The 25,849-nt window shown below is 32.1% G+C and overlaps 1 protein-coding gene across 1 annotated transcript in view; it reads right to left on the minus strand.

The window, feature by feature from the left end:
* LOC133572819 (F-BAR and double SH3 domains protein 2-like) overlaps window positions 1-25,849 on the minus strand; it is a 190,995-nt gene that overhangs the window by 90,225 nt on the left and 74,921 nt on the right. The window contains exons 4-8 of the mRNA XM_061925846.2: window positions 14,668-14,747; window positions 14,444-14,588; window positions 11,476-11,609; window positions 4,287-4,341; window positions 4,065-4,193 (exon numbers count right to left, since the gene is read on the minus strand). Of these exons, the coding sequence (XP_061781830.1) occupies window positions 4,065-4,193; window positions 4,287-4,341; window positions 11,476-11,609; window positions 14,444-14,588; window positions 14,668-14,747 (543 nt within the window). The remainder of the gene's footprint in view (window positions 1-4,064; window positions 4,194-4,286; window positions 4,342-11,475; window positions 11,610-14,443; window positions 14,589-14,667; window positions 14,748-25,849) is intronic.

Here is a 25,849-nt window from a genome sequence, read left to right on the forward strand (position 1 = left end):
CGGGGCTCTCCCTTAGAGATAGGGTGAGAAGCTCTGCCATCCGGGGGGAGCTCAAAGTAAAGCCGCTGCTCCTCCACATGGAGAGGAGCCAGATGAGGTGGTTCGGGCATCTGGTCAGGATGCCACCCGAACACCTCCCTACGGAGGTGTCTAGGGCACGTCCGACCGGTAGGAGGCCGCGGGGAAGACCCAGGACACGTTGGGAAGACTATGTCTCCCGGCTGGCCTGGGAACGCCTCGGGGTCCCACAGGAAGAGCTGGACGAAGTGGCTGGGGAGAGGGAAGTCTGGGCTTCCCTGCTTAGGCTGCTGCCCCCGCGACCCGACCTCGGATAAGCGGAAGAAGATGGATGGATGGATGGACATGATGTAAGTGTCTATATTAGCCTACTATCAAAATGACTTTAAAAGTCTTATATAAGTGTTATAATGAAGACAACTCATGATATAAGGGTCTATATTAGCCTACTATCAAAATGAGTATAAAAGTCTTCTATAAGTGTTATAATGAAGGCAACACATGATGTAAGTGTCTATATTAGCCTACTATCAAAATGAGTATAAAAGTCTTCTATAAGTGTTATAATGAAGGCAACACATGATGTACGTGTCTATATTAGCCTACTATCAAAATGACTTTAAAAGTCTTATATAAGTGTTATAATGAAGACAACACATGATGTAAGTGTCCATATTAGCCTACTATCAAAATGAGTATAAAAGTCTTCTATAAGTGTTATAATGAAGGCAACACATGATGTAAGTGTCTATATTAGCCTACTATCAAAATGAGTATAAAAGTCTTATATAAGTGTTATAAGGAAGGCAACACATGATGTAAGTGTCTATATTGGCTATGTTAGCCTACTATCAAAATGACTTTAAAAGTCTTATATACGTGTTATAAGGAAGGCAACACATGATGTAAGAGTCTATATTAGCCTACTATCAAAATGACTTTAAAAGTCGTATATAAGTCTTATCATGAAGGCAACATATGATGTAAGTGTCTATATTCGCCTACTATCAAAATGACTTTAAAAGTCTCATATAAGTGTTATAATGAAGGCAACGCATGATGTAACTGTCTATATTAGTTGTATTCGCCTACTATCAAAATAACTTTAAAAGTCTTATATAAGTGTTATAAGGAAAGCAACACATGGTGTAATTGTCTATATTAGCTATATTAGCCTACTATCAAAATGACTATAAAAGTCTTATGTAAGTGTTATAAGGAAGGCAACACGTGATGTAAGTGTCCATATTAGTTGTATTAGCCTACTATCAAAATGACTTTAAAAGTCTTATATACGTGTTATAAGGAAGGCAACACGTGTTATAAGGAAGGCAACACATGATGTAAGTGTCTATATTAGCCCACTATCAAAATGACTTTAAAAGTCGTATATAAGTCTTATCATGAAGGCAACATATGATGTAAGTGTCTATATTCGCCTACTATCAAAATTACTTTAAAAGTCTCATATAAGTGTTATAATGAAGGCATCGCATGATGTAAGTGTCTATATTAGTTGTATTCGCCTACTATAAAAAATTACTTTAAAAGTCTTATATAAGTGTTATGAGGAAAGCAACACCTGGTGTAATTGTCTATAATAGCTATATTAGCCTACTATCAAAATGACTATAAAAGTCTTATATAAGTGTTATAAGGAAGGCAACACGTGATGTAAGTGTCCAGATTAGTTGTATTAGCCTACTATCAAAATGACTTTAAAAGTCTTATATAAGTCTTATCATGAAGGCAATACATGATGTAAGTGTCTATATTAGTTATATTAGCTTACTATCAAAATGACTATAAAAGTCTTATGTGAGTGTGATAAGGAAGGCAACGCATGATGTAAGTGTCTATATTAGCTATATTAGCCTGCTATCAAAATGACTATAAAAGTCTTATATAAGTGTTATAATGAAAACAACACATGATGTAAGTGTCTATATTAGCTATATTAGCCTACTATCAAAATGACTATACAAGTCTTATGTAAGTGTTATAAGGAAGGCAACACATGATGTAAGTGTCTATATTAACCAACTATCAAAATGACTTTAAAAGTATTATATAAGTGTTATAATGAAGGCAACACATGATGTGTCCATATTAGTTGTATTCGCCTACTATCAAAATTACTTTAAAAGTATTAGATAAGTGTTATAATGAAGACAACACATGATATAAGTGTCTATATTAGCTATATTAGCCTACTATCAAAATGACTTTAAAAGTCTTATATAAGTCTTGTCATGAAGGCAATACATGATGTAAGTGTCTATATTAGTTATATTAGCCTACTATCAAAATGACTATAAAAGTCTTATGTGAGTGTGATAAGGAAGGCAACACATGATGTAAGTGTCTATATTAGCTATATTAGCCTACTATCAAAATGACTATAAAAGTCTTATATAAGTGTTATAAGGAAGACAACACATGATGTAAGTGTCTATATTAGCTATATTAGCCTACTATCAAAATGACTATAAAAGTCTTATGTAAGTGTTATAAGGAAGGCAACACATGATGTAAGTGTCTATATTAACCAACTATCGAAATGACTTTAAAGGTCTTATGTAAGTGTTATAATGAAGGCAACACATGATGTGTCCATATTAGTTGTATTCGCCTACTATCAAAATGACTTTAAAAGTATTAAATAAGTGTTATAATGAAGACAACACATGATATAAGTGTCTATATTAGCTATATTAGCCTACTATCAAAATGACTTTCAAAGTCTAATATAAGTGTTATAATGAAGGCAACACATGATGTAAGTGTCTATATAAGCTATATTAGCCTACTATCAAAATGACTTTCAAAGTCTTATATAAGTGTTATAATGAAGGCAACACATGATGTAAGTGTCTATATTAGCTATATTAGCCTACTATCAAAATGACTATAAAAGTCTTATATAAGTGTTATAAGGAAGGCAACACATGATGTAAGTGTCTATATTAGCCTACTATCAAAATGACTATAAAAGTCTTATATAAGTGTTATAAGGAAGGCAACACATGATGTAAGTGTCTATATTAGCTATATTAGCCTACTATCAAAATGACTATAAAAGTTTTATGTAAGTGTTATAAGGAAGGCAACACATGATGTAAGTGTCTATATTAACCAACTATCAAAATGACTTTAAAAAAGTCTTATATAAGTGTTATAATGAAGGCAACACATGATGTGTCCATATTAGTTGTATTCGCCTACTATCAAAATGACTTTCAAAGTCTTATGTAAGTGTTATAATGAAGGCAACACATGATGTAAGTGTCTATATTAGTTGTATTTGCCTCCTATCAAAATGACTTTAAAAGTCTTATAAAAGTGTTATAAGGAAGGCAACACATGATGTAAGTGTCTATATTAGCCTACTATCAAAATGACTTTAAAAGTCTTATATAAGTGTTATAATGAAGGCAACACATGATGTAAGTGTCTATATTAGCCTACTATCAAAATAACTCTGTGTCCCAGGCAGCTAATGGACAGGTTTAGAATGGCCAAAGGTATAGACGTGTGTGTTCAAGTTAAATAATAGACTTATTACAATCTTTGCAAGGTGAGTAAAGTTTGCTGTGGTCTGGAACAACAACTATCAGTAATGCAGCCAATATTACATGAGACATGCAAATATAAATTAAATACAAAGAGGATAAAAGTAAAGGATATTAAATGAGCTACAAATACGTACATAAAGATAACTTAAATAGCCTGATTAGCACTCCGCACAAGTCAATAACATCAACAAAGCACAGTATAAAATGTTTGGTGGACAAAATGAGACAAAGAAGGAGTGGCACAAAACAGGTCTTTCTGTGGCAGCGTCGGAGAAAGTTGTACATGTAAACAAACTACGGTGAGTTCAAGGACCGCCGAAATTAGTAGGACAAAAACGGCACTCGCCAAATACTGTCATCAGTGAAGCATGTTGAATATAAACGGCGGGGTTTCTAACAATTAGGAAGGTTTGTGTCATGTTTGTCCTCCTAAAACTAAAAGTATATATTTTACCAACCATTGCTGATTACCTGTATGCAGTGGAGCAGGTCGGTGTGGTAGAAGCGGTCATGGTGAGCGTTGGCAGCGGCGAGCGTCAACAAGTAGTCGTTCCTGGCCTGCGTTGCCTTGGAGTTGCAGTCGTTTCTCTTTGCTTTCAACTGAAAAGACACGTTTCATTGGCACACTTTTACATGTTTGATCCAGGTTTTCACCAAGGCCACGTCACACCTGTGGGTCAACCACCCTCTTACCTTCACACTGGCTTTCTGCAAGCTAATTCTTGACTGAAAAAGACCCAGCTTGGACCTGAGACAACAACAACAAAAAAAGAGCAATAAATCCACTTTGAACTAACTAATATAGACACTTACATGCTGTGTTGTCTTCATTATAACACTTATATAAGACTTTTAAAGTCATTTTGATAGTAGGCTAATATAGACACTTACATCATGTGTTGTCTTCATTATAACACTTATATATGACTTTTAAAGTCATTTTGATAGTAGGCTAATATAGCTAATATAGACACTTACATCATGTGTTGTCTTCATTATAACACTTATATATGACTTTTAAAGTCATTTTGATAGTAGGCTAATATAGCTAATATAGACACTTACATCATGTGTTGCCTTCATTATAACCCTTATATAAGACTTTTAAAGTCATTTTGATAGTAGGCTAATATAGACACTTACATCCTGTGTTGTCTTCATTATAACACTTATATAAGCCTTTTAAAGCCATTTTGATAGTAGGCTAATATAGCTAATATAGACACTTACATCATGTGTTGCCTTCATTATAACCCTTATATAAGACTTTTAAAGTAATTTTGATAGTAGGCTAATATAGATACTTTCATGTGTTGCCTTCATTATAACACTTATAAGTCATTTTGATGGTCGGCTATTATAGCTAATATAGACACTTACATCATGTGTTGTCTTCATTATAACACTTATATAAGACTTTTAAAGTCATTTTGATAGTAGGCTAATATAGACACTTACATCCTGTGTTGTCTTCATTATAACACTTATATAAGACTTTTAAAGCCATTTTGATAGTAGGCTAATATAGCTAATATAGACACTTACATCCTGTGTTGTCTTCATTATAACACTTATATTTGACTTTTAAAGTCATTTTGATAGTATGCTAATATAGCTAATACAGACACTTACATCCTGTGTTGTCTTTATTATAACACTTGTATAAGACTTTTAAAGTCATTTTGATAGTAGGCTAATATATATACTTTCATGTGTTGCCTTCATTATAACACTTATAAGTCATTTTGATGGTAGGCTACTATAGCTAATATAGACACTTACATCATGTGTTGTCTTTATTATAACACTTATATAAGACTTTTAAAGTCATTTTGATAGTAGGCTAATATAGACACTTACATCATGTGTTGTCTTCATTATAACACTTATATACGACTTTTAAAGTCATTTTGATAGTAGGCTTACATAGACACTTACATCATGTGTTGTCTTCATTATAACACTTATATAAGACTTTTAAAGTCATTTTGATAGTAGGCTAATATAGACACTTACATCATGTGTTGTCTTCATTATAACACTTATATTTGACTTTTAAAGTCATTTTGATAGTAGGCTAATATAGACACTTACATCCTGTGTTGTCTTCATTATAACACTTATATAAGACTTTTAAAGTCATTTTGATAGTAGGTTAATATAGCTAATACAGGCACTTACATCATGTGTTGTCCTTATTATAACACTTATATAAGACTTTTAAAGTCATTTTGATAGTAGGCTAATATAGATACTTTCATGTGTTGCCTTCATTATAACACTTATAAGTCATTTTGATGGTAGGCTACTATAGCTAATATAGACACTTACATCATGTGTTGCCTTCCTTATAACACTTATACAAGACTTTTAAAGTCATTTTGATAGTACGCTAATACAGACACTTACATCCCATGTTGTCTTCATTATAACACTTATATAAGACTTTTAAAGTCATTTTGATAGTAGGTTAATATAGCTAATATAGACACTTCCATCCTGTGTTGTCTTCATTATAACACTTATATAACACTTTTAAAGTCATTTTGATAATAGGCTAATATAGATACTTTCATGTGTTGCCTTCATTATAACACTTATAAGTCATTTTGATGGTAGGCTACTATAGCTAATATAGACACTTAGATCATGTGTTGCCTTCATTATAACCCTTATATAAGACTTTTAAAGTCATTTTGATAGTAGGCTAATATAGACACTTACATCCTGTGTTGTCTTCATTATAACATTTATATAAGACTTTTAAAGTCATTTTGATAGTAGGCTAATATAGACACTTACATCCTTTGTTGTCTTCATTATAACACTTATATAATACTTTTAAAGTCATTTTGATAGTAGGCTAATATAGACACTTACATCATGTGTTGTCTTCATTATAACACTTATATAAGCCTTTTAAAGCCATTTTGATAGTAGGCTAATATAGCTAATATAGACACTTACATCCTGTGTTGTCTTTATTATAACACTTATATAAGACTTTTAAAATTATTTTGATAGTAGGCTAATATAGACACTTAGATCATGTGTTGCTTTCATTATAACACTTATAAGTCATTTTGATGGTGGGCTATTATAGCTAATATAGACACTTACATTATGTGTTGCCTTCATTATAACCCTTATATAATACTTTTAAAGTCATTTAGATAGTAGGCTAATATAGACACTTACATCCTGTGTTGTCTTTATTATAACACTTATATAAGACTTTAAAGTCATTTTGATAGTAGGCTAATATAGATACTTTCATGTGTTGCCTTCATTATAACACTTATAAGTCATTTTGATGGTCGGCTACTATAGCTAATATAGACACTTACATCATGTGTTGCCTTCATTATAACACTTATATAAGACTTTTAAAGTCATTTTGATAGTAGGCTAATATAGACACCTACATCCTGTGTTGTCTTCATTATAACACATATATATGACTTTTAAAGTCATTTTGATAGTAGGCTAATATAGCTAATATAGACACTTACATCCTGTGTTGTCTTTATTATAACACTTATATAAGACTTTTAAAGTCATTTTTATAGTAGGCTAATATAGCTAATACAGACACTTATATCATGTGTTGTCTTTATTATAACACTTATATACGACTTTTAAAGTCATTTTGATAGTAGGCTAATATAGACACTTACATCATGTGTTGTCTTCATTATAACACTTATATAAGACTTTTAAAGTCATTTTGATAGTAGGCTAATATAGACACTTACATTATGTGTTGTCTACATTATAACACTTATATAATACTTTTAAAGTCATTTTGATAGTAGGCTAATATAGACACTTATATCATGTGTTGTCTTCATTATAACACTTATATAAGCCTTTTAAAGCCATTTTGATAGTAGGCTAATATAGACACTTACATCCTGTGTTGTCTTCATTATAACACTTATATACGACTTTTAAAGTCATTTTGATAGTAGGCTAATATATATACTTTCATGTGTTGCCTTCATTATAACACTTATAAGTCATTTTGATGGTAGGCTACTATAGCTAATATAGACACTTACATCATGTGTTGTCTTCATTATAACACTTATATAAGACTTTTAAAGTCATTTTGATAGTAGGCTAATATAGACACTTACATCATGTGTTGTCTTCATTATAACACTTATATAAGACTTTTAAAGCCATTTTGATAGTAGGCTAATATAGCTAATATAGACACTTACATCCTGTGTTGTCTTCATTATAACACTTATATTTGACTTTTAAAGTCATTTTGATAGTAGGCTAATATAGCTAATACAGACACTTACATCCTGTGTTGTCTTTATTATAACACTTGTATAAGACTTTTAAAGTCATTTTGATAGTAGGCTAATATATATACTTTCATGTGTTGCCTTCATTATAACACTTATAAGTCATTTTGATGGTAGGCTACTATAGCTAATATAGACACTTACATCATGTGTTGTCTTTATTATAACACTTATATAAGACTTTTAAAGTCATTTTGATAGTAGGCTAATATAGACACTTACATCATGTGTTGTCTTTATTATAACACTTATATACGACTTTTAAAGTCATTTTGATAGTAGGCTAATATAGACACTTACATCATGTGTTGTCTTCATTATAACACTTATATAAGACTTTTAAAGTCATTTTGATAGTAGGCTAATATAGACACGTACATCATGTGTTGTCTTCATTATAACACTTATATATGACTTTTAAAGTCATTTTGATAGTAGGCTAATATAGCTAATATAGACACTTACATCATGTGTTGCCTTCATTATAACCCTTATATAAGACTTTTAAAGTCATTTTGATAGTAGGCTAATATAGACACTTACATCCTGTGTTGTCTTCATTATAACACTTATACAAGACTTTTAAAGTAATTTTGATAGTAGGCTAATATAGCTAATACAGACACTTATATCATGTGTTGTCTTTATTATAACACTTATATAAGACTTTTAAGGCATTTTGATAGTAGGCTAATATAGCTAATATAGACACTTACATCCTGTGTTGTCTTTATTATAACACTTATATAAGACTTTTAAAGTCATTTTGAAAGTAGGCTAATATAGACACCTACATCCTGTGTTGTCTTCATTATAACACATATATATGACTTTTAAAGTCATTTTGATAGTAGGCTAATATAGCTAATATAGACACTTACATCCTGTGTTGTCTTTATTATAACACTTATATAAGACTTTTAAAGTCATTTTGATAGTAGGCTAATATAACTAATATAGACACTTACATCCTGTGTTGTCTTTATTATAACACTTATATAAGACTTTTAAAGTCATTTTGATAGTAGGCTAATATAGCTAATATAGACACTTACATCCTGTGTTGTCTTTATTATAACACTTATATAAGACTTTTAAAGTCATTTCGATAGTAGGCTAATATAGACACTTACATCCTGTGTTGTCTTCATTATAACACTTATATAAGACTTTTAAAGTCATTTTGATAGAAGGCTAATATAGCTAATATAGACACGTACATCATGTGTTGTCTTTATTATAACACTTATATAAGACTTTTAAAGTCATTTTGATAGTAGGCTAATATAGACACTTACATCATGTGTTGTCTTCATTATAACACTTATATAAGACTTTTAAAGTCATTTTGATAGTAGGCTACTATAGCTAATATAGACACTTACATCCTGTGTTGTCTTTATTATAACACTTATACAAGACTTTTAAAGCCATTTTGATAGTAGGCTAATATAGCTAATATAGACACTTACATCATGTGTTGCCTTCATTATAACCCTTATATAAGACTTTTAAAGTCATTTTGATAGTAGGCTAATATAGACACTTACATCCTGTGTTGTCTTCATTATAACACTTATATAAGCCTTTTAAAGCCATTTTGATAGTAGGCTAATATAGCTAATATAGACACTTACATCATGTGTTGCCTTCATTATAACCCTTATATAAGACTTTTAAAGTCATTTTGATAATAGGCTAATATAGATACTTTCATGTGTTGCCTTCATTATAACACTTATAAGTCATTTTGATGGTAGGCTACTATAGCTAATATAGACACTTAGATCATGTGTTGCCTTCATTATAACCCTTATATAAGACTTTTAAAGTCATTTTGATAGTAGGCTAATATAGACACATACATCCTGTGTTGTCTTTATTATAACACTTATATAAGACTTTTAAAGTCATTTTGATAGTAGGCTAATATAGATAATTTCATGTGTTGCCTTCATTATAACACTTATAAGTCATTTTGATGGTAGGCTACTATAGCTAATATAGACACTTACATCATGTGTTGTCTTCATTATAACCCTTATATAATACTTTTAAAGTAATTTAGATAGTAGGCTAATATAGACACTTACATCCTGTGTTGTCTTTATTATAACACTTATATAAGACTTTTAAAGTCATTTTGATAGTAGGCTAATATAGATACTTTCATGTGTTGCCTTCATTATAACACTTATAAGTCATTTTGATGGTAGGCTACTATAGCTAATATAGACACTTACATCATGTGTTGCCTTCATTATAACCCTTATATAAGACTTTTAAAGTCATTGTGATAGTAGGCTAATATAGACACTTACATCCTGTGTTGTCTTTATTATAACACTTATATAAGACTTTTAAAGTCATTTTGATAGTAGGCTAATATAGACACTTACATCCTGTGTTGTCTTCATTATAACATTTATATAAGACTTTTAAAGTAATTTTGATAGTAGGCTAATATAGACACTTACATCCTGTGTTGTCTTCATTATAACACTTATATAAGACTTAAGGCATTTTGATAGTAGGCTAATATAGCTAATATAGACACTTACATCCTGTGTTGCCTTCATTATAATACTTATAAGTCATTTTGACAGTAGGCTAATATAGCTAATATAGACACTTACATCCTGTGTTGCCTTCATTATAACACTTATAAGTCATTTTGATAGTAGGCTAATATAGCTAATATAGACACTTACATCCTGTGTTGCCTTCATTATAACACTTATAAGTCATTTTGACAGTAGGCTAATATAGCTAATATAGACACTTACATCCTGTGTTGCCTTCATTATAACACTTATAAGTCATTTTGATAGTAGGCTAATATAGCTAATATAGACACTTACATCCTGTGTTGCCTTCATTATAACACTTATAAGTCATTTTGACAGTAGGCTAATATAGCTAATATAGACACTTACATCCTGTGTTGCCTTCATTATAACACTTATAAGTCATTTTGATAGTAGGCTAATATAGCTAATATAGACACTTACATCCTGTGTTGCCTTCATTATAACACTTATAAGTCATTTTGACAGTAGGCTAATATAGCTAATATAGACACTTACATGCTGTGTTGCCTTCATTATAACACTTATAAGTCATTTTGATAGTAGGCTAATATAGCTAATATAGACACTTACATCATGTGTTGTCTTCATCATAACACTTATATAAGGATTTTAAAGTCATAAACAAATGGTAATGGTGGATTATCGAGATAGCCAAACTGAACCAAAAACCGTGTCACAAAAAAATAATAGGATATAAACCCCATCCATTTATTTTTACAGAATTTTAAAGTTTATTTTTCCTGAAGTAACGCAAATATCAACTCAACGAACTTGATATAAGAAATTGTGAGTCCACTCTAATTAGCACTTTTTTTTTTACTTTACCTACGTTGGTCTTCAAAGTGTGCATTTTATCACACAAAGTGGGGACTTTTGTCGAGGCTTGACAATGAAGTTGGTAGATGGAGGTTCCACTGTAATGTCATTTGGAACTAAAATATCGTTGGGTGTCACACCCTGTATCACACTTACTTGGCTTCTATGTCGGCCTTCTCTCGTACCGCATGGGCAACCTGCTCAGTGTCGTAGTATTTCTTCTTGGCTTTGGCTAATTCCTTCACCGACTCCTGCAGCTCCGCCTGGATGCCGCTCAACTGCTCTATGATCTGTTTCAGGGAAGAGGAAACATCGGGGAAGCAGTTAGTCGGGGGGGAATCAACCTGAAATTGCATATTTTCTCAGAATAGCTGGGGGGGGATCAGTGTTTCTGCTCTTAACCATAGAGAGCAGCCAAAAATATCTGTTTCTCTTCTCAGTTTCACTGTACTCAGTTGTAATACACTTTCACTGTACTCAGTTGTAATACACTTTCACTGTACTCAGTTGTAATACACTTTCACTGTGCTCAGTTGTAATACACTTTCACTGCACTCAGTTGTAATACACTTTCACTGCACTCAGTTGTAATACACTTTCACTGCATTCAGTTGTAATACACTTTCACTGTACTCAGTTGTAATACACTTTCACTGTACTCAGTTGTAATACACTTTCACTCTGCTCAGTTGTAATACACTTCTCCACCACTTGTGGCAGTGATGACCATCTGAAACCGACAGACGAAGTCTGGAGCTAAAGTCATTGAGAATTGTTCAAGCGCAAAAATTATGACTAAAGTGGTGAATCTGTATTTCCATTTGCACTTATATTTTTTTTTGACGGTTTAGTTTAGAAGCATATATGTTTCAATAGGGTTGTCAAAACAACGCGTTAACTCATCTGATTAATTAAAACAACAAAAAATTGCTAATATAGGCTAATATAGACACTTATCATGTATTGCCTTCATTATAACACTTATAAGTCATTTTGATAGTAGGCTAATATAGCTAATATAGACACTTACATCATGTGTTGCCTTCCTTATAACACTTATATAAGACTTTTAAAGTCATTTTGATAGTAAGCTAATATAGACACTTTCATGTGTTGCCTTCATTATATAACACTTATATAATAATTTTAATGTCATTTTGATAGTAGGCTAATATAGACACTTTCATGTGTTGTCTACTTATATAACACTTATTAGTAATTTTGATAGTAGGTAATGTATAGCTAAAATAGACACTTACATGCTGTGTTGTCTTCATTATAACACTTATATAAGACTTTTAAAGTCATTTTGATAGTAGGCTAATATAGACACTTACATACTGTGTTGCCTTCATAATAACACTTATATAAGACTTTTAAAGTCATTTTGATAGTAGGCTAATACAGCTAATATAGACACTTACATCATGTGTTGCCTTCATTATAACACTTATATAAGACTTTTAAAGTCATTTTGATAGTAGGCTAATATAGACACTTACATACTGTGTTGCCTTCATAATAACACTTATATAAGACTTTTAAAGTCATTTTGATAGTAAGTTAATATAGACACTTTCATGTGTTGCCTTCACTATATAACACTTATATAATAATTTTAATGTCATTTTGATAGTAGGCTAATATAGACACTTTCATGTGTTGTCTACTTATATAACACTTATAAGTAATTTTGATAGTAGGTAATTTATAGCTAATATAGACACTTACATGCTGTGTTGTCTTCATTATAACACTTATATAAGACTTTTAAAGTCATTTTGATAGTAGGCTAATATAGACACTTACATACTGTGTAGCCTTCATTATAACACTTATATAAGACTTTTAAAGTCATTTTGATAGTAAGCTAATATAGACACTTTCATGTGTTGCCTTCATTATATAACTCTTATATAATACTTTTAATGTCATTTTGATAGTAGGCTAATATCGACACTTTCATGTGTTGTCTACTTATATAACACTTAAAAGTAATTTTGATAGTAGTTAATTTATAGCTAATATAGACACTTACATCCTGTGTTGTCTTCATTATAACACTTATATAAGACTTTTAAAGTCATTTTGATAGTAGGCTAATATAGACACTTACATACTGTGTTGCCTTCATAATAACACTTATATAAGACTTTTAAAGTCATGTTGATAGTAGGCTAATATAGACACTTACATACTGTGTTGCCTTCATAATAACACTTATATAAGACTTTTAAAGTAATTTTGATAGTAGGCTATATAGACACTTACATACTGTGTTGCCTTCATAATAACACTTATATAAGACTTTTAAAGTCATTTTGATAGTAGGCTAATATAGACACTTACATCATGTGTTGCCTTCATTATAACACTTATATAAGACTTTTAAAGTCATTTTGATAGTAGGCTAATATATTATATAAGACTTTTAATTTTTTGCAGCTCCCGGCATTTTTGTTCTTTGTATTTTTTGGTCCAGTATGGCTCTTTGAACATTTTGGGTTGCCAAACCCTTGTGTTAAACTGTAAATTGGTTAAATATAATTATTGAATACGATTGAAATCAAGAGTTAGATGACTAACTAGTGGGCCCCGAGCTCAAAAAGATTAAGAACCCCTGGATCCCTTCCGCCCGATTGTAGCTGAGATAGGCTCCAGCGCCCCCCGCCACCCCGAAGGGAATAAGCGGTAGAAAATGGATGGATGGATGGATGATAGACAGTGATCATTAAAAATATACATGATAAAATCCTCTTAATATGTATTATATTTGAAGGGTGGATCCCACTCTGTACATCCCAATGTCGTGCTTTCTGCTCCGCCGCTCCCAGTCTGTGGAACGCTCTCCCTGACCACCTGAGGGCACCACAGACTGTGGATGCTTTTAAAAAAGGCTTAAAAACCCTTCTTTTTAAAAAAAAAAAGCCTTTTTTTAGATATATGCATACTAGTTTTAGCTATTTGGCTGTTCTAAATTATATTTGTATTTATTTTTTATTATCTTTTTATTTTTATTTTTAATACACTGTAGCACTTTGAGGTTGTTTACTCAATGTAAAGTGCTTTTTACAAACAAAATCTATTATTATTATTATTCATAAATCAACTCCGATATACAAACCTTTTTCAGCTGCTGCTCCTTGTAGAGTCGGACGGTCTTGGCAGGGTCCGAAACTTGACTCTTGTAGTTGTCGCACACGTTGAGTCGAGACTGGCTCACCTGCACCGTACCCTCCAAGTAGGACCGCCACACCGCGTAAACGTTCCTGGTCGGAGAGGACAACACGCTTTTTGCATGGCTCAAGTAAAGTCCCGGGGAAAATAATCGATTATCCACACACTGACCTGTAGTCTGTTCTCTGGTCGTCTTGATTGATTCCGGGCCAATCTCTCTTTAAATATTGGCTGGCCAGCTTCTGCAGAGCCTGAAAAGACATCATTTGTAAATGCACACAAATATATTGTATGTACACAGAGAGTAGGTATTCCACATTGTTGTATTGATCAAGTGAAATGAGTCAAAAACAGAACAATGGGAGGCATTGTGGACTTATGTTGTCTTTAAGTTAAAGTGGAGTGGTAACTTTATTAACTCATTTCTCATTCTGTTTTTTGCACACTCTTGGAGTCAACATGTGCATAGTCATGTACATAGTGTATTTCTATTCATTTTAACTGTGTTTTATACATAGAATTTTCTGTACTTATTGTGATTTTTATTATTTGTATTATTATTTTACATTTCTGGGTTTTTTGCACTATTTTCTATGCATTTTAACTGTGTTCTATACATAGAATTTTCCGTACTTATTGTGGTTTTTATTATTTGTATTATTATTTTATCTTTCTGGGTTTTATACACTATTTCTATGCATTTTAACTGTGTTTTATACATAAAATATTCTGTACTAATTGTGATTTTGATTATTATTATTTGACCTTTCTGGGTTTTTTGCACTATTTCTATGCATTTTAACTGTGTTTTATACATAGAATTTTCTGTACTTATTGTGATTTTTATTATTTGTATTATTATTTTACCTTTCTGGGTTATTTGCACTATTTTCTATGCATTTTAACTGTGTTCTATACATAGAATTTTCTGTACTTATTGTGATTTTTATTATTTGTATTATTATTTTATCTTTCTGGGTTTTATGCACTATTTCTATGCATTTTAACTGTGTTTTATACATAAAATATTCTGTACTTATTGTGATTTTGATTATTATTGTTTGACCTTTCTGGGTTTTTTGCACTATTTCTATGCATTTTAACTGTGTTTTATACATAGAATTTTCTGTACTTATTATGATTTTTATTATTTGTATTATTATTTTACCTTTCTGGGTTTTATGCACTATTTCTATGCATTTTAACTGTGTTCTATACATAGACTTTTCTGTACTTATTGTGATTTTTATTATTTTTATTATTATTTTACCTTTCTGGGTTTTTTGCACTATTTCTATGCATCTTAACTGTATTTTGTACATAAAATGTTCTGTACTTATTGTGATTTTTATTATTGTTATTATTATTTTACCTTTCTGGGTTTTTTGCACTATTTTCTATGCATTTTAACTGTGTTCTATACATAGAATTTTCCGTACTTATTGTGATTTTTATTATTTGTATTATTATTTTATCTTTCTGGGTTTTATGCACTATTTCTATGCATTTTAACTGTGTTTTATACATAAAATATTCTGTACTTATTGTGATTTTGATTATTATTATTTGACCTTTCTGGGTTTTTTGCACTATATCTATGCATTTTAACTGTGTTTTATAGATAGAATTTTCTGTACTTACTGTGATTTTTATTATTTGTATTATTATTTTACCTTTCTGGATTATTTGCACTATTTTCTATGCATCTTAACTGTATTTTGTACATAAAATTTTCTGTACTTATTGTGATTTTTATTATTATTTTACCTTTCTGGGTTTTTTGCACTATTTCTATGCATTTTAACTGTGTTTCATACATAAAATGTTCTGTACTTATTGTGATTTTTATTATTTGTATTATTATTTTACCTTTCTGGGTTATTTGCACTATTTTCTATGCATTTTAACTGTGTTCTATACATAGAATTTTCTGTACCTATTGTGATTTTTATTATTTGTATTATTATTGTACCTTTCTGGGTTTTTTGCACTATTGCTATGCATTTTAACTGTGTTTTATACATATAATTTTCTGTACTTATTGTGATTTTTATTATTTGTATTATTATTTTACCTTTCTGGGTTTTTTGCACTATTTCTATGCATCTTAACTGTATTTTGTACATAAAATTTTCTGTACTTATTGTGATTTTTATTATTTTTATTATTATTTGACCTTTCTGGGTTTCTTGCACTATTGCTATGCATTTTAACTGTGTTTTATACATATAATTTTCTGTACTTATTGTGATTTTTATTATTTGTATTATTATTTTACCTTTCTGGGTTTTTTTGCACTATTTCTATGCATTTTAACTGTGTTTTATACTTTGCATTTTCTGTACTTATTGTGATTTTTATTATTTTTATTATTATTTTACCTTTCTGGGTTTTTTGCACTATTTCTATGCATCTTAACTGTATTTTGTACATAACATTTTCTGTACTTATTGTGATTTTTATTATTTGTATTATTATTTTACCTTTCTGGATTATTTGCACTATTTTCTATGCATTTTAACTGTGTTCTATACATAGAATTTTCTGTACTTATTGTGATTTTTATTATTTGTATTATTATTTTACCTTTCTGGGTTTTTTTGCACTATTTCTATGCATCTTAACTGTATTTTGTACATAAAATGTTCTGTATTTATTGTGATTTTTATTATTTGTATTATTATTTGACCTTTCTGGGTTTTTTGCACTATTTATATGCATTTTAACTGTGTTTTATACATAGAATTTTCTGTACTTATTGTGATTTTTATTATTTGTATTATTATTTTACCTTTCTGGGTTTTTTGCACTATTTTCTATGCATTTTAACTGTGTTCTATACATAGAATTTTCCGTACTTATTGTGATTTTTATTATTTGTATTATTATTTTATCTTTCTGGGTTTTATGCACTATTTCTATGCATTTTAACTGTGTTTTATACATAAAATATTCTGTACTTATTGTGATTTTGATTATTATTATTTGACCTTTCTAAGTTTTTTGCACTATTTCTATGCATTTTAACTGTGTTTTATACATACAATTTTCTGTACTTATTGTGATTTTTATTATTTTTATTATTAGTTTACCTTTCTGGGTTTTTTGCACTATTTCTATGCATCTTAACTGTATTTTGTACATAAAATGTTCTGTACTTATTGTGATTTTTATTATTATTATTTGACCCTTCTTGTTTTTTTGCACTATTTCTATGCATTTTAACTGTGTTTTATACATAGAATTTTCTGTACTTATTGTGATTTTTATTATTGTTATTATTATTTTACCTTTCTGGGTTTTTTGCACTATTTCTATGCATCTTAACTGTATTTTGTACATAAAATGTTCTGTACTTTTTGTGATTTTTATTATTTTTATTATTATTTTACCTTTCTGTTTTTTTGCACTATTTCTATGCATTTTAACTGTGTTTTATACATAGAATTTTCTGTACTTATTGTGATTTTTATTATTTGTATTATTATTTTACCTTTCTGGGTTTTTTGCACTATTTCTATGCATTTTAACTGTGTTTCATACATAAAATGTTCTGTACTTATTGTGATTTTTATTATTTGTATTATTATTTTACCTTTCTGGGTTTTTTGCACTATTTCTATGCATCTTAACTGTATTTTGTACATTAAATTTTCTGTATTTATTGTGATTTTTATTATTGTAATTATCATTTGACCTTTCTGGGTTTTTTGCACTCTTTCTATGCATTTTAACTGTGTTTTATACATAGAATTTTCTGTACTTATTGTGATTTTTATTATTTGTATTATTATTTTACCTTTCTGTTTTTTTTGCACTATTTCTATGCATCTTAACTGTATTTTGTACATAACATTTTCTGTACTTATTGTGATTGTTATTATTGTTATTATTATTTTACCTTTCTGGGTTTTTTGCACTATTTTATGCATTTTAACTGTGTTTTATACATAGAATTTTCTGTACTTATTGTCCATCCATCCATCCATCTTCTTCCGCTTATCCGAGGTCGGGTCGCGGGGGCAGCAGCCTAAGCAGGGAAGCCCAGACTTCCCTCTCCCCAGCCACTTCGTCCAGCTCTTCCTGTGGGACCCCGAGGCGTTCCCAGGCCAGCCGGGAGACATAGTCTTCCCAACGTGTCCTGGGTCTTCCCCGCGGCCTCCTACCGGTCGGACATGCCCTAAACACCTCCCTAGGGAGGCGTTCGGGTGGCATCCTGACCAGATGCCCGAACCACCTCATCTGGCTCCTCTCGATGTGGAGGAGCAGCGGCTTTACTTTGAGCTCCTCCCGGATGACAGAGCTTCTCACCCTATCTCTAAGGGAGAGCCCCGCCACTCGGCGGAGGAAACTCATTTCGGCCGCTTGTACCCGTGATCTTGTCCTTTCGGTCATGACCCAAAGCTCATGACCATAGGTGAGGATGGGAACGTAGATCGACCGGTAAATTGAGAGCTTTGCCTTCCGGTTCAGCTCCTTCTTCACCACAACGGATCGATACAGCGTCCGCATTACTGAAGACGCCGCACCGATCCGCCTGTCGATCTCACGATCCACTCTTCCCTCACTCGTGAACAAGACTCCGAGGTACTTGAACTCCTCCACTTGGGGCAAGATCTCCTCCCAACCTCACTTATTGTGATTTTTATTATTTGTATTATTATTTTACTTTTCTGGGTTTTTTGCACTATTTCTATGCATCTTAACTGTATTTTGTACATAAAATGTTCTGTACTTATTGTGATTTTTATTATTTTTATTATTATTTGACCTTTCTGGATTTTTGGCACTCTTTCTATGCATTTTAACTGTGTTTTATACATAGAATTTTCTGTACTTATTGTGATTTTTATTATTTGTATTATTATTTTACCTTTCTGGGTTTTTTGCACTATTTCTATGCTTTTTAACTGTGTTTCATACATAAAATGTTCTGTACCTATTGTGATTTTTATTATTTGTATTATTATTTTATCTTTCTGGGTTTTATGCACTATTTCTATGCATTTTAACTGTGTTTTATACATAAAATATTCTGTACTTATTGTGATTTTGATTATTATTATTTGACCTTTCTGTTTTTTTTGCACTATTGTCTATGCATTTTAACTGTGTTTTATACATAGAATTTTCTGTACTTATTGTGATTTTTATTATTTGTATTATTATTTTACCTTTCTGGGTTTTATGCACTATGTCTATGCATTTTAACTGTGTTTTATACATAAAATATTCTGTACTTATTGTGATCTCGATTATTATTATTTGACCTTTCTGGGTTTTTTGCACTATTTCTATGCGTTTTAACTGTGTTTTATACATAAAATGTTCTGTACCTATTGTGATTTTTATTATTTTTTATTATTTTCAATATTTTACTTTTCTGGGGGTTTTTGTTGCACGATTTGTGTGCATTTTTAACTGTTTTATATACAGAACTGTCTGTACTTAATGTGATTATTATTATTATTTTTAAAATCTTTTACCTTTCTGTTTTAATCGGTACAGCACTTCGTGGCGGTAGTCCATTTTTAAATAGTGCTATATAAATAAATCTACCTATCTATCAGGAGTTTATATCAGACATTTTAGATGCTGGCCTGTATCATCCAATACTTCTTTTTTGATGACATCAGACAGATATTCACTGTCAATATCGAACAATGGCTTGGATACAGATGTTGTCTCATACAAGATGCCAATTTCCAACGTGGGCAAAGATGTAATGTTCTACTTTGTGCAGTGGTTATAAGACATCTCAATCAAACTGCTCTAACACCGAATGACCCTTAAAGGCACAGTCACCTCCGATGTGCAGCAGACACATGCAGCGGGCTACAGTCCAGAGTGGGTCACTGTGTCAGTACTGACAACACACACACACTCACACACACACACACACACACACTCTTTCCTGAAGTCCCTGCCTACTAACATATTGCTACGTCATCCAAATTCCTATCATAGCCGTGGTTTCTACTATTGATGCCACTCTTAATCCATTGCACCTTTCCTTCTCTTTGTCAGCTGAGACTAAATCCTTCATTCCCTCGGCACTACGTCTTGTCTTTACGTTTCTTTTTCTCCGCCTTCAATTAAGCATGTATATTTTACAAATGGCAGCCCTTATATGGCCTTCCTGTGTGGTTACGGTAAGGTAACACACACACACACACACACACACACACACACCCTGTTTTGTGATCAGGGAGGCAAACAGAACATTCCATGATTTCCTAAGACCACAATGTGTTGATAAAAAGGTAGTCAGTAAGTTTCTTTTCGACGTTTCCAAACTAGCAAATTTTTTTAACAATCGTTAGCATTCTAATATTAGCATTCTAGCTTTTCCCCCCCCAATTTTGCAGGTATACATCTCACACACTATTTGTGTTATATTGTGTTATGTGTGACCAAGTCTGTTAGCATTTTGTGTTGGTTTAATTTTGTAATTTTTTTTTTTTCACCATGACTAGGGAAGGTTGTTTACAATGGGTCATAAGAGTAAATACTATGCAATAAAAGTTGTCCACATGATGGCAACAAAGCGGCTTTTAGAAGGAATTGAAACCTCCCTGCGACCAGATTCCTTTGCGGACGTCTCGTGGGCCAAATTAAAGACGCCGGCATAGTTTGGACACCCCTGATCTAATCACTGTAGTATCGATCATATAAAGATAATATACTTTGATACCATTATTTTTTTTTTTACATTCCTTTCATTCAAGGTCAAAAAAAACAATCAACATAACATTAAAATAAATGATTAAAAAACCTGAAAAGGAGCAGAAAGAAGTAAAAGCGTATATTATCTGCCCCATATTCACACAATTACAACAGCTGTTGTTCAACTCAGAAGACCATTTAGGCATTTTTTCTCTTTCCATAACATACAAATTTAATAACAAAATAATCAAACATGGAAACAAAAAACATCAAGATTTTTATTTTATTTTTTTAAACGCAGTAGATTTTAACATTAATTTTTATATCCCCCTACGGTGTGTAGTGTGTAGATTCCTGGTCCGTCAAGTGGACGCGAGGGTGATTTGATTTGGAAGCTGCACTGTGGAGGGACGTTAGCAACCGGCGAGGACGCTACATTGCCATGAGGACGCACTGTGAAATTGAATATGCTTAAGTATTAAAACGACAAAAATTATACCTTTTATATTGTATGTCGCCTCAGCTATGGATTGTTTTAGTGAATAAGTCATCTATCCATCAGTTTGTTTAATTTGTCGAGTAGTTCAATAAAACACACTTAATAGCCTTGAAGAGTATTTTTTTCTCATATGTGCATTTATAAAATAAAAGCAGTCACACGCCACCGCTTTCATGAACGCTCGATTGCAGCTGAAGGCATATTTTAAAGTTTTATTAGCTCCACTCGTTAAACGATTCAACGAAGCAACAGAGTATCAATGGAAGCGAGCCAATCGGCCAGGAAGTCATTTTGTGACGCATACTTTGTCTGACTGACGACTCCCGATATGTGCTCGTCCGCTTTTCTGGTCTTCCTCTTCAATCAATATACTCGATTTTCGCCGCACTCTCCAGCCGCCTGCGCTCGGCCCTCGCCGCCACTTTGATGCGTGCTGTGCTGGGACGCCGTCCACACCTGCAGTGTCAGCTCATCGCCGCCTTTCAATTCCCGCCCGGTGACAAGTGAACACCCGTGCGTTATGAAACTGATTTTCCATTTTATTCACGCTGGAGTCGGACTGCTTGTGCATCCAATTTTAACACGACTAATTACAAAAAGGGGGCCTTTATACTTTGCATCTGTAAGAAGGAAAATGTACAAATGATAAAATGAATTGTTAAAAAAAGATATATATATTACGCAAAATGTCCTGCAAATTGATCTAAGTGCACATGAAATAATATTATACTGTTTATTCTCGATTCCAAATCAATACTTTTTTAATCACATTGGGTGCCAGTTCTATGATTAACCACATTCCTCCGTAAAATAAATAAACAGCTCTGATCAGTTTCTATATTACTTAAAAGAAACACAATGCTACCTAAAAATGTAATAAAGTCAAATACAAATAAGGCGACAAGAGAAGTATTCAACACTTCTCTTTTCTAAAGCAGATTTAGGATCATATTTTTTTAAATAGTGCATAGTTTATGGCAGGGGTGCTCACACTTTTTCTGCAGGCGAGCTACTTTTCAATTGATCAAGTCGTGGGGATCTACCTCATTCATATATATCATTTATATTTACTTATTTATGAAATATATGTTTTTGTTAACAAGTTAAAGGTGTTTAATGATAATGCAAGCATGTTTAACACATATAGTTAATATTGTTAATACATTAAAGGTGTTTAATGATAATACAAGTATGTTTAATACATATAGTTAATATTGTTAACAAGTTAAAGGTGTTTAAAGATAATGCAAGCATGTTTAACACATATAGTTAATATTGTTAACAAGTTAAAGGTGGTTAAAGATAATACAAGCATGTTTAACACATATAGTTAATATTGTTAACAACTTAAAGGTGGTTAAAGATAAAACAAGCATGTTTAACACATATAGTTAATATTGTTAACAAGTTAAAGGTGGTTAAAGATAATACAAGCATGTTTAACACATATAGTTAATATTGTTAACAGCTTAAAGGTGGTTAAAGATAATACAAGCATGTTTAACACATATAGTTAATATTGTTAACAAGTTAAAGGTGGTTAAAAATAATACAAGCATGTTTAACACAAATAGAATCAGACAGTGGTGATGATAACGTCCGCATTTTCGAATGGAGGGGAAAAAAAGTCCTCCTTTCTGTCCAATACCACATGAAAGTGGTTGGTTTTTGGCATCTTATTTGTCCAGCTTCCGTACTCCTTTGTATACACTTTACAAGAAATATACATTGTCGGCAAACTCCGTAGCTCGCTAGCTTGTGCACGCCAGCTTTCTGAGACTCTTATTTTGGTAGCGCAGGCAGGATGAAGCAGAGCTTTTATTGTGCAACTGTGCAGTCGGTCTTTGGAGTTTTGACGACAGGTACGGCGCCAGAGTCTGTTGAAATAAAGTGTTTCTCGCCTTCTAGTCGGTAATTTTAATGAGCTGGCAGCAGCCAGCGTCATCTCAGAAGACCCTCGGGTGCCGTGAATGTCAATCAAGTGACGAAAGTGACGTCATAGTGAAGATTTATGATTGCTCATTTTTAGGACTATTTTTTTAATGCCTGGCTGGTGATCGACTGACACACCCTCCGAGATCGACCGGTAGATCGCGATCGACGTAATGAGCACCCCTGGTTTATGGTGTGTTAACTAGTCAAAATATGCCTTCTGCTGCAATAAATCTAGGTTTTTGTTGTGCCCTAAAAAGTGTTTATACTGTAAGTATTGCACCAGCTATTTGACTTTAACGTGCATCTTAGTTGTGGTTTTCGTTAACACATTTGTAGGTGTTGAAATCGCCATGTAAAATCGCTAATGCTCATCAGTAGCATGCCAATGGCAAAGCAAATGTATATTAGCATCAAGCTAGCGCATTTTTGGAAAAGTGGAATCGTTACAAATAAAAATCGCGATTAATCCATACTTGCCAACCCTCCCGGATTTTCCGTCCTGTGTGCTTTTTCCTCCTGTATAACAGGTTAGTTTTGGTGAATCAACTCACTGAATAATATCCATGTGATCTTTATAAGTTTAAGTACACATTCTGATGGTGGAGCCTAACTCTAAAGTGTTTGTGAGTTGTAGTTTGTATTTGTGAATGAATCCAGTGCACAGCTGCAGTAATCAATACAAAAAGGCGACGTGAGTGCGCAATGTTTATATAGGAACTTCTGATCCTAATTCAGACTCCCCAAATTAGAGCTCCCGTTTTCTTATTGATTTTATAATGTATATTTGTATAATGTGTGTGTTCTGAAATAGTGACAGAGAATAGAACAAGGATGGACAATTCAACCCTTAACTCAACAATGAGTAGATGAGTGTTATGTGTGTGTATATGTGTAAATAAATGATCACTGAAATTCAAGTATTTATTTTATTTATTTATATGTATATATATATATATATATATATATATATATATATATATATATATATAATAAAATAAATATATATGGCTAGAATTCACTGAAAGTCAAGTATTTCTTATATATATATCTTAACCACGCCCCCAACCACGCCCCCCCGCCCCACCCCCGACCACGCACCCACCCCCACCTCCCGAAATCGGAGGTCTCAAGGTTGGCAAGTATGGATTAATCTAAAAATCGAATTTGTTAATTTAAATGTTTTTATTGAATCAATGTAATACGCTTAGTGTCTATCGCTGGGTACCGCTCACATTTAAACCGATACGGTACCAATTTAGTACCTGGGAATCAGTACCGATACTCAACAGTACTCAATTTTTTGTGTTTGTTAATAAATGTTAATCGATTTTGATGATAAAATGAAGAATGTTACTGCAACATCAAAAAATAAGCTGATTATGATAACTGCTGTCTAGTTGTTGTATCTTGTTTTATTATCACTTTGTTTTTCAGTATGACATTAAGTTGCAATGGCAGTAGTGTATAGTTTATGGTGTGTGGGCTAGTCAGTTCAGCCTTTGCTAAATATAGGTTTTTGTTGTGCCCTAAAAAGTGTTCATGCTGTAAGTATTGCACTTATTACGCACCAGCTGTTTGACTGTAACGTGCATCTTAGTTGTGGTTTTTATTAACACATTTGTAGGTGTTGAAAATCACCATGTAAAATTGCTAATGCTAATCAGTAGCATGTCAATGGCCAAGCCAATGTATATTAGCAACAAGCTAGCGCATTTTTGGAAAAGTGGAATCGATACAAATAAAAATCACGATTAATCTGAAAAAACTTTTTTTTTTTGACATCCCTACTATTTATAGTCCTGTAATATATATTTTGTTTTTCTATTGAATCTCTATAATGCGCTTAGTGTTTAGGGATGGGTACCGTTCACATTTAAACCGATACGGTACTAATTTAGTACCTGGGAATCAGTACCGGTACTCAACAGTACTCAATTTTCGTTACTTTTGTTTTTGTGTCATGATCCGTGGCCCGGATCATGTTTTGGTATTTTCTGTTAGTTTTGGACTCCCTCAGTTCCTGTTTTGTGTACCCTTGAGTTTGTTTTGGTTGCCATGGTTGCTTATTATTTTCACCTGCCTCTGATTGGTGTTCGGGACGCTCACCTGTTCCCCGAGCACTAATCAGAGGCATCATTTATTTATTTTGTTTGCTACACGCTACCTGCTACGTGAGTATTCCTTGTCTTTTAGTCTATGCTAAGTGGTAGCTTTAGCTTCCAGTGCGATCGGCACGTTGTTGCTTCGGCTTGT

The sequence above is a fragment of the Nerophis lumbriciformis genome, linkage group LG30 (genome assembly GCF_033978685.3).
Source record: "Nerophis lumbriciformis linkage group LG30, RoL_Nlum_v2.1, whole genome shotgun sequence".
NCBI lineage: Eukaryota > Metazoa > Chordata > Actinopteri > Syngnathiformes > Syngnathidae > Nerophis > Nerophis lumbriciformis.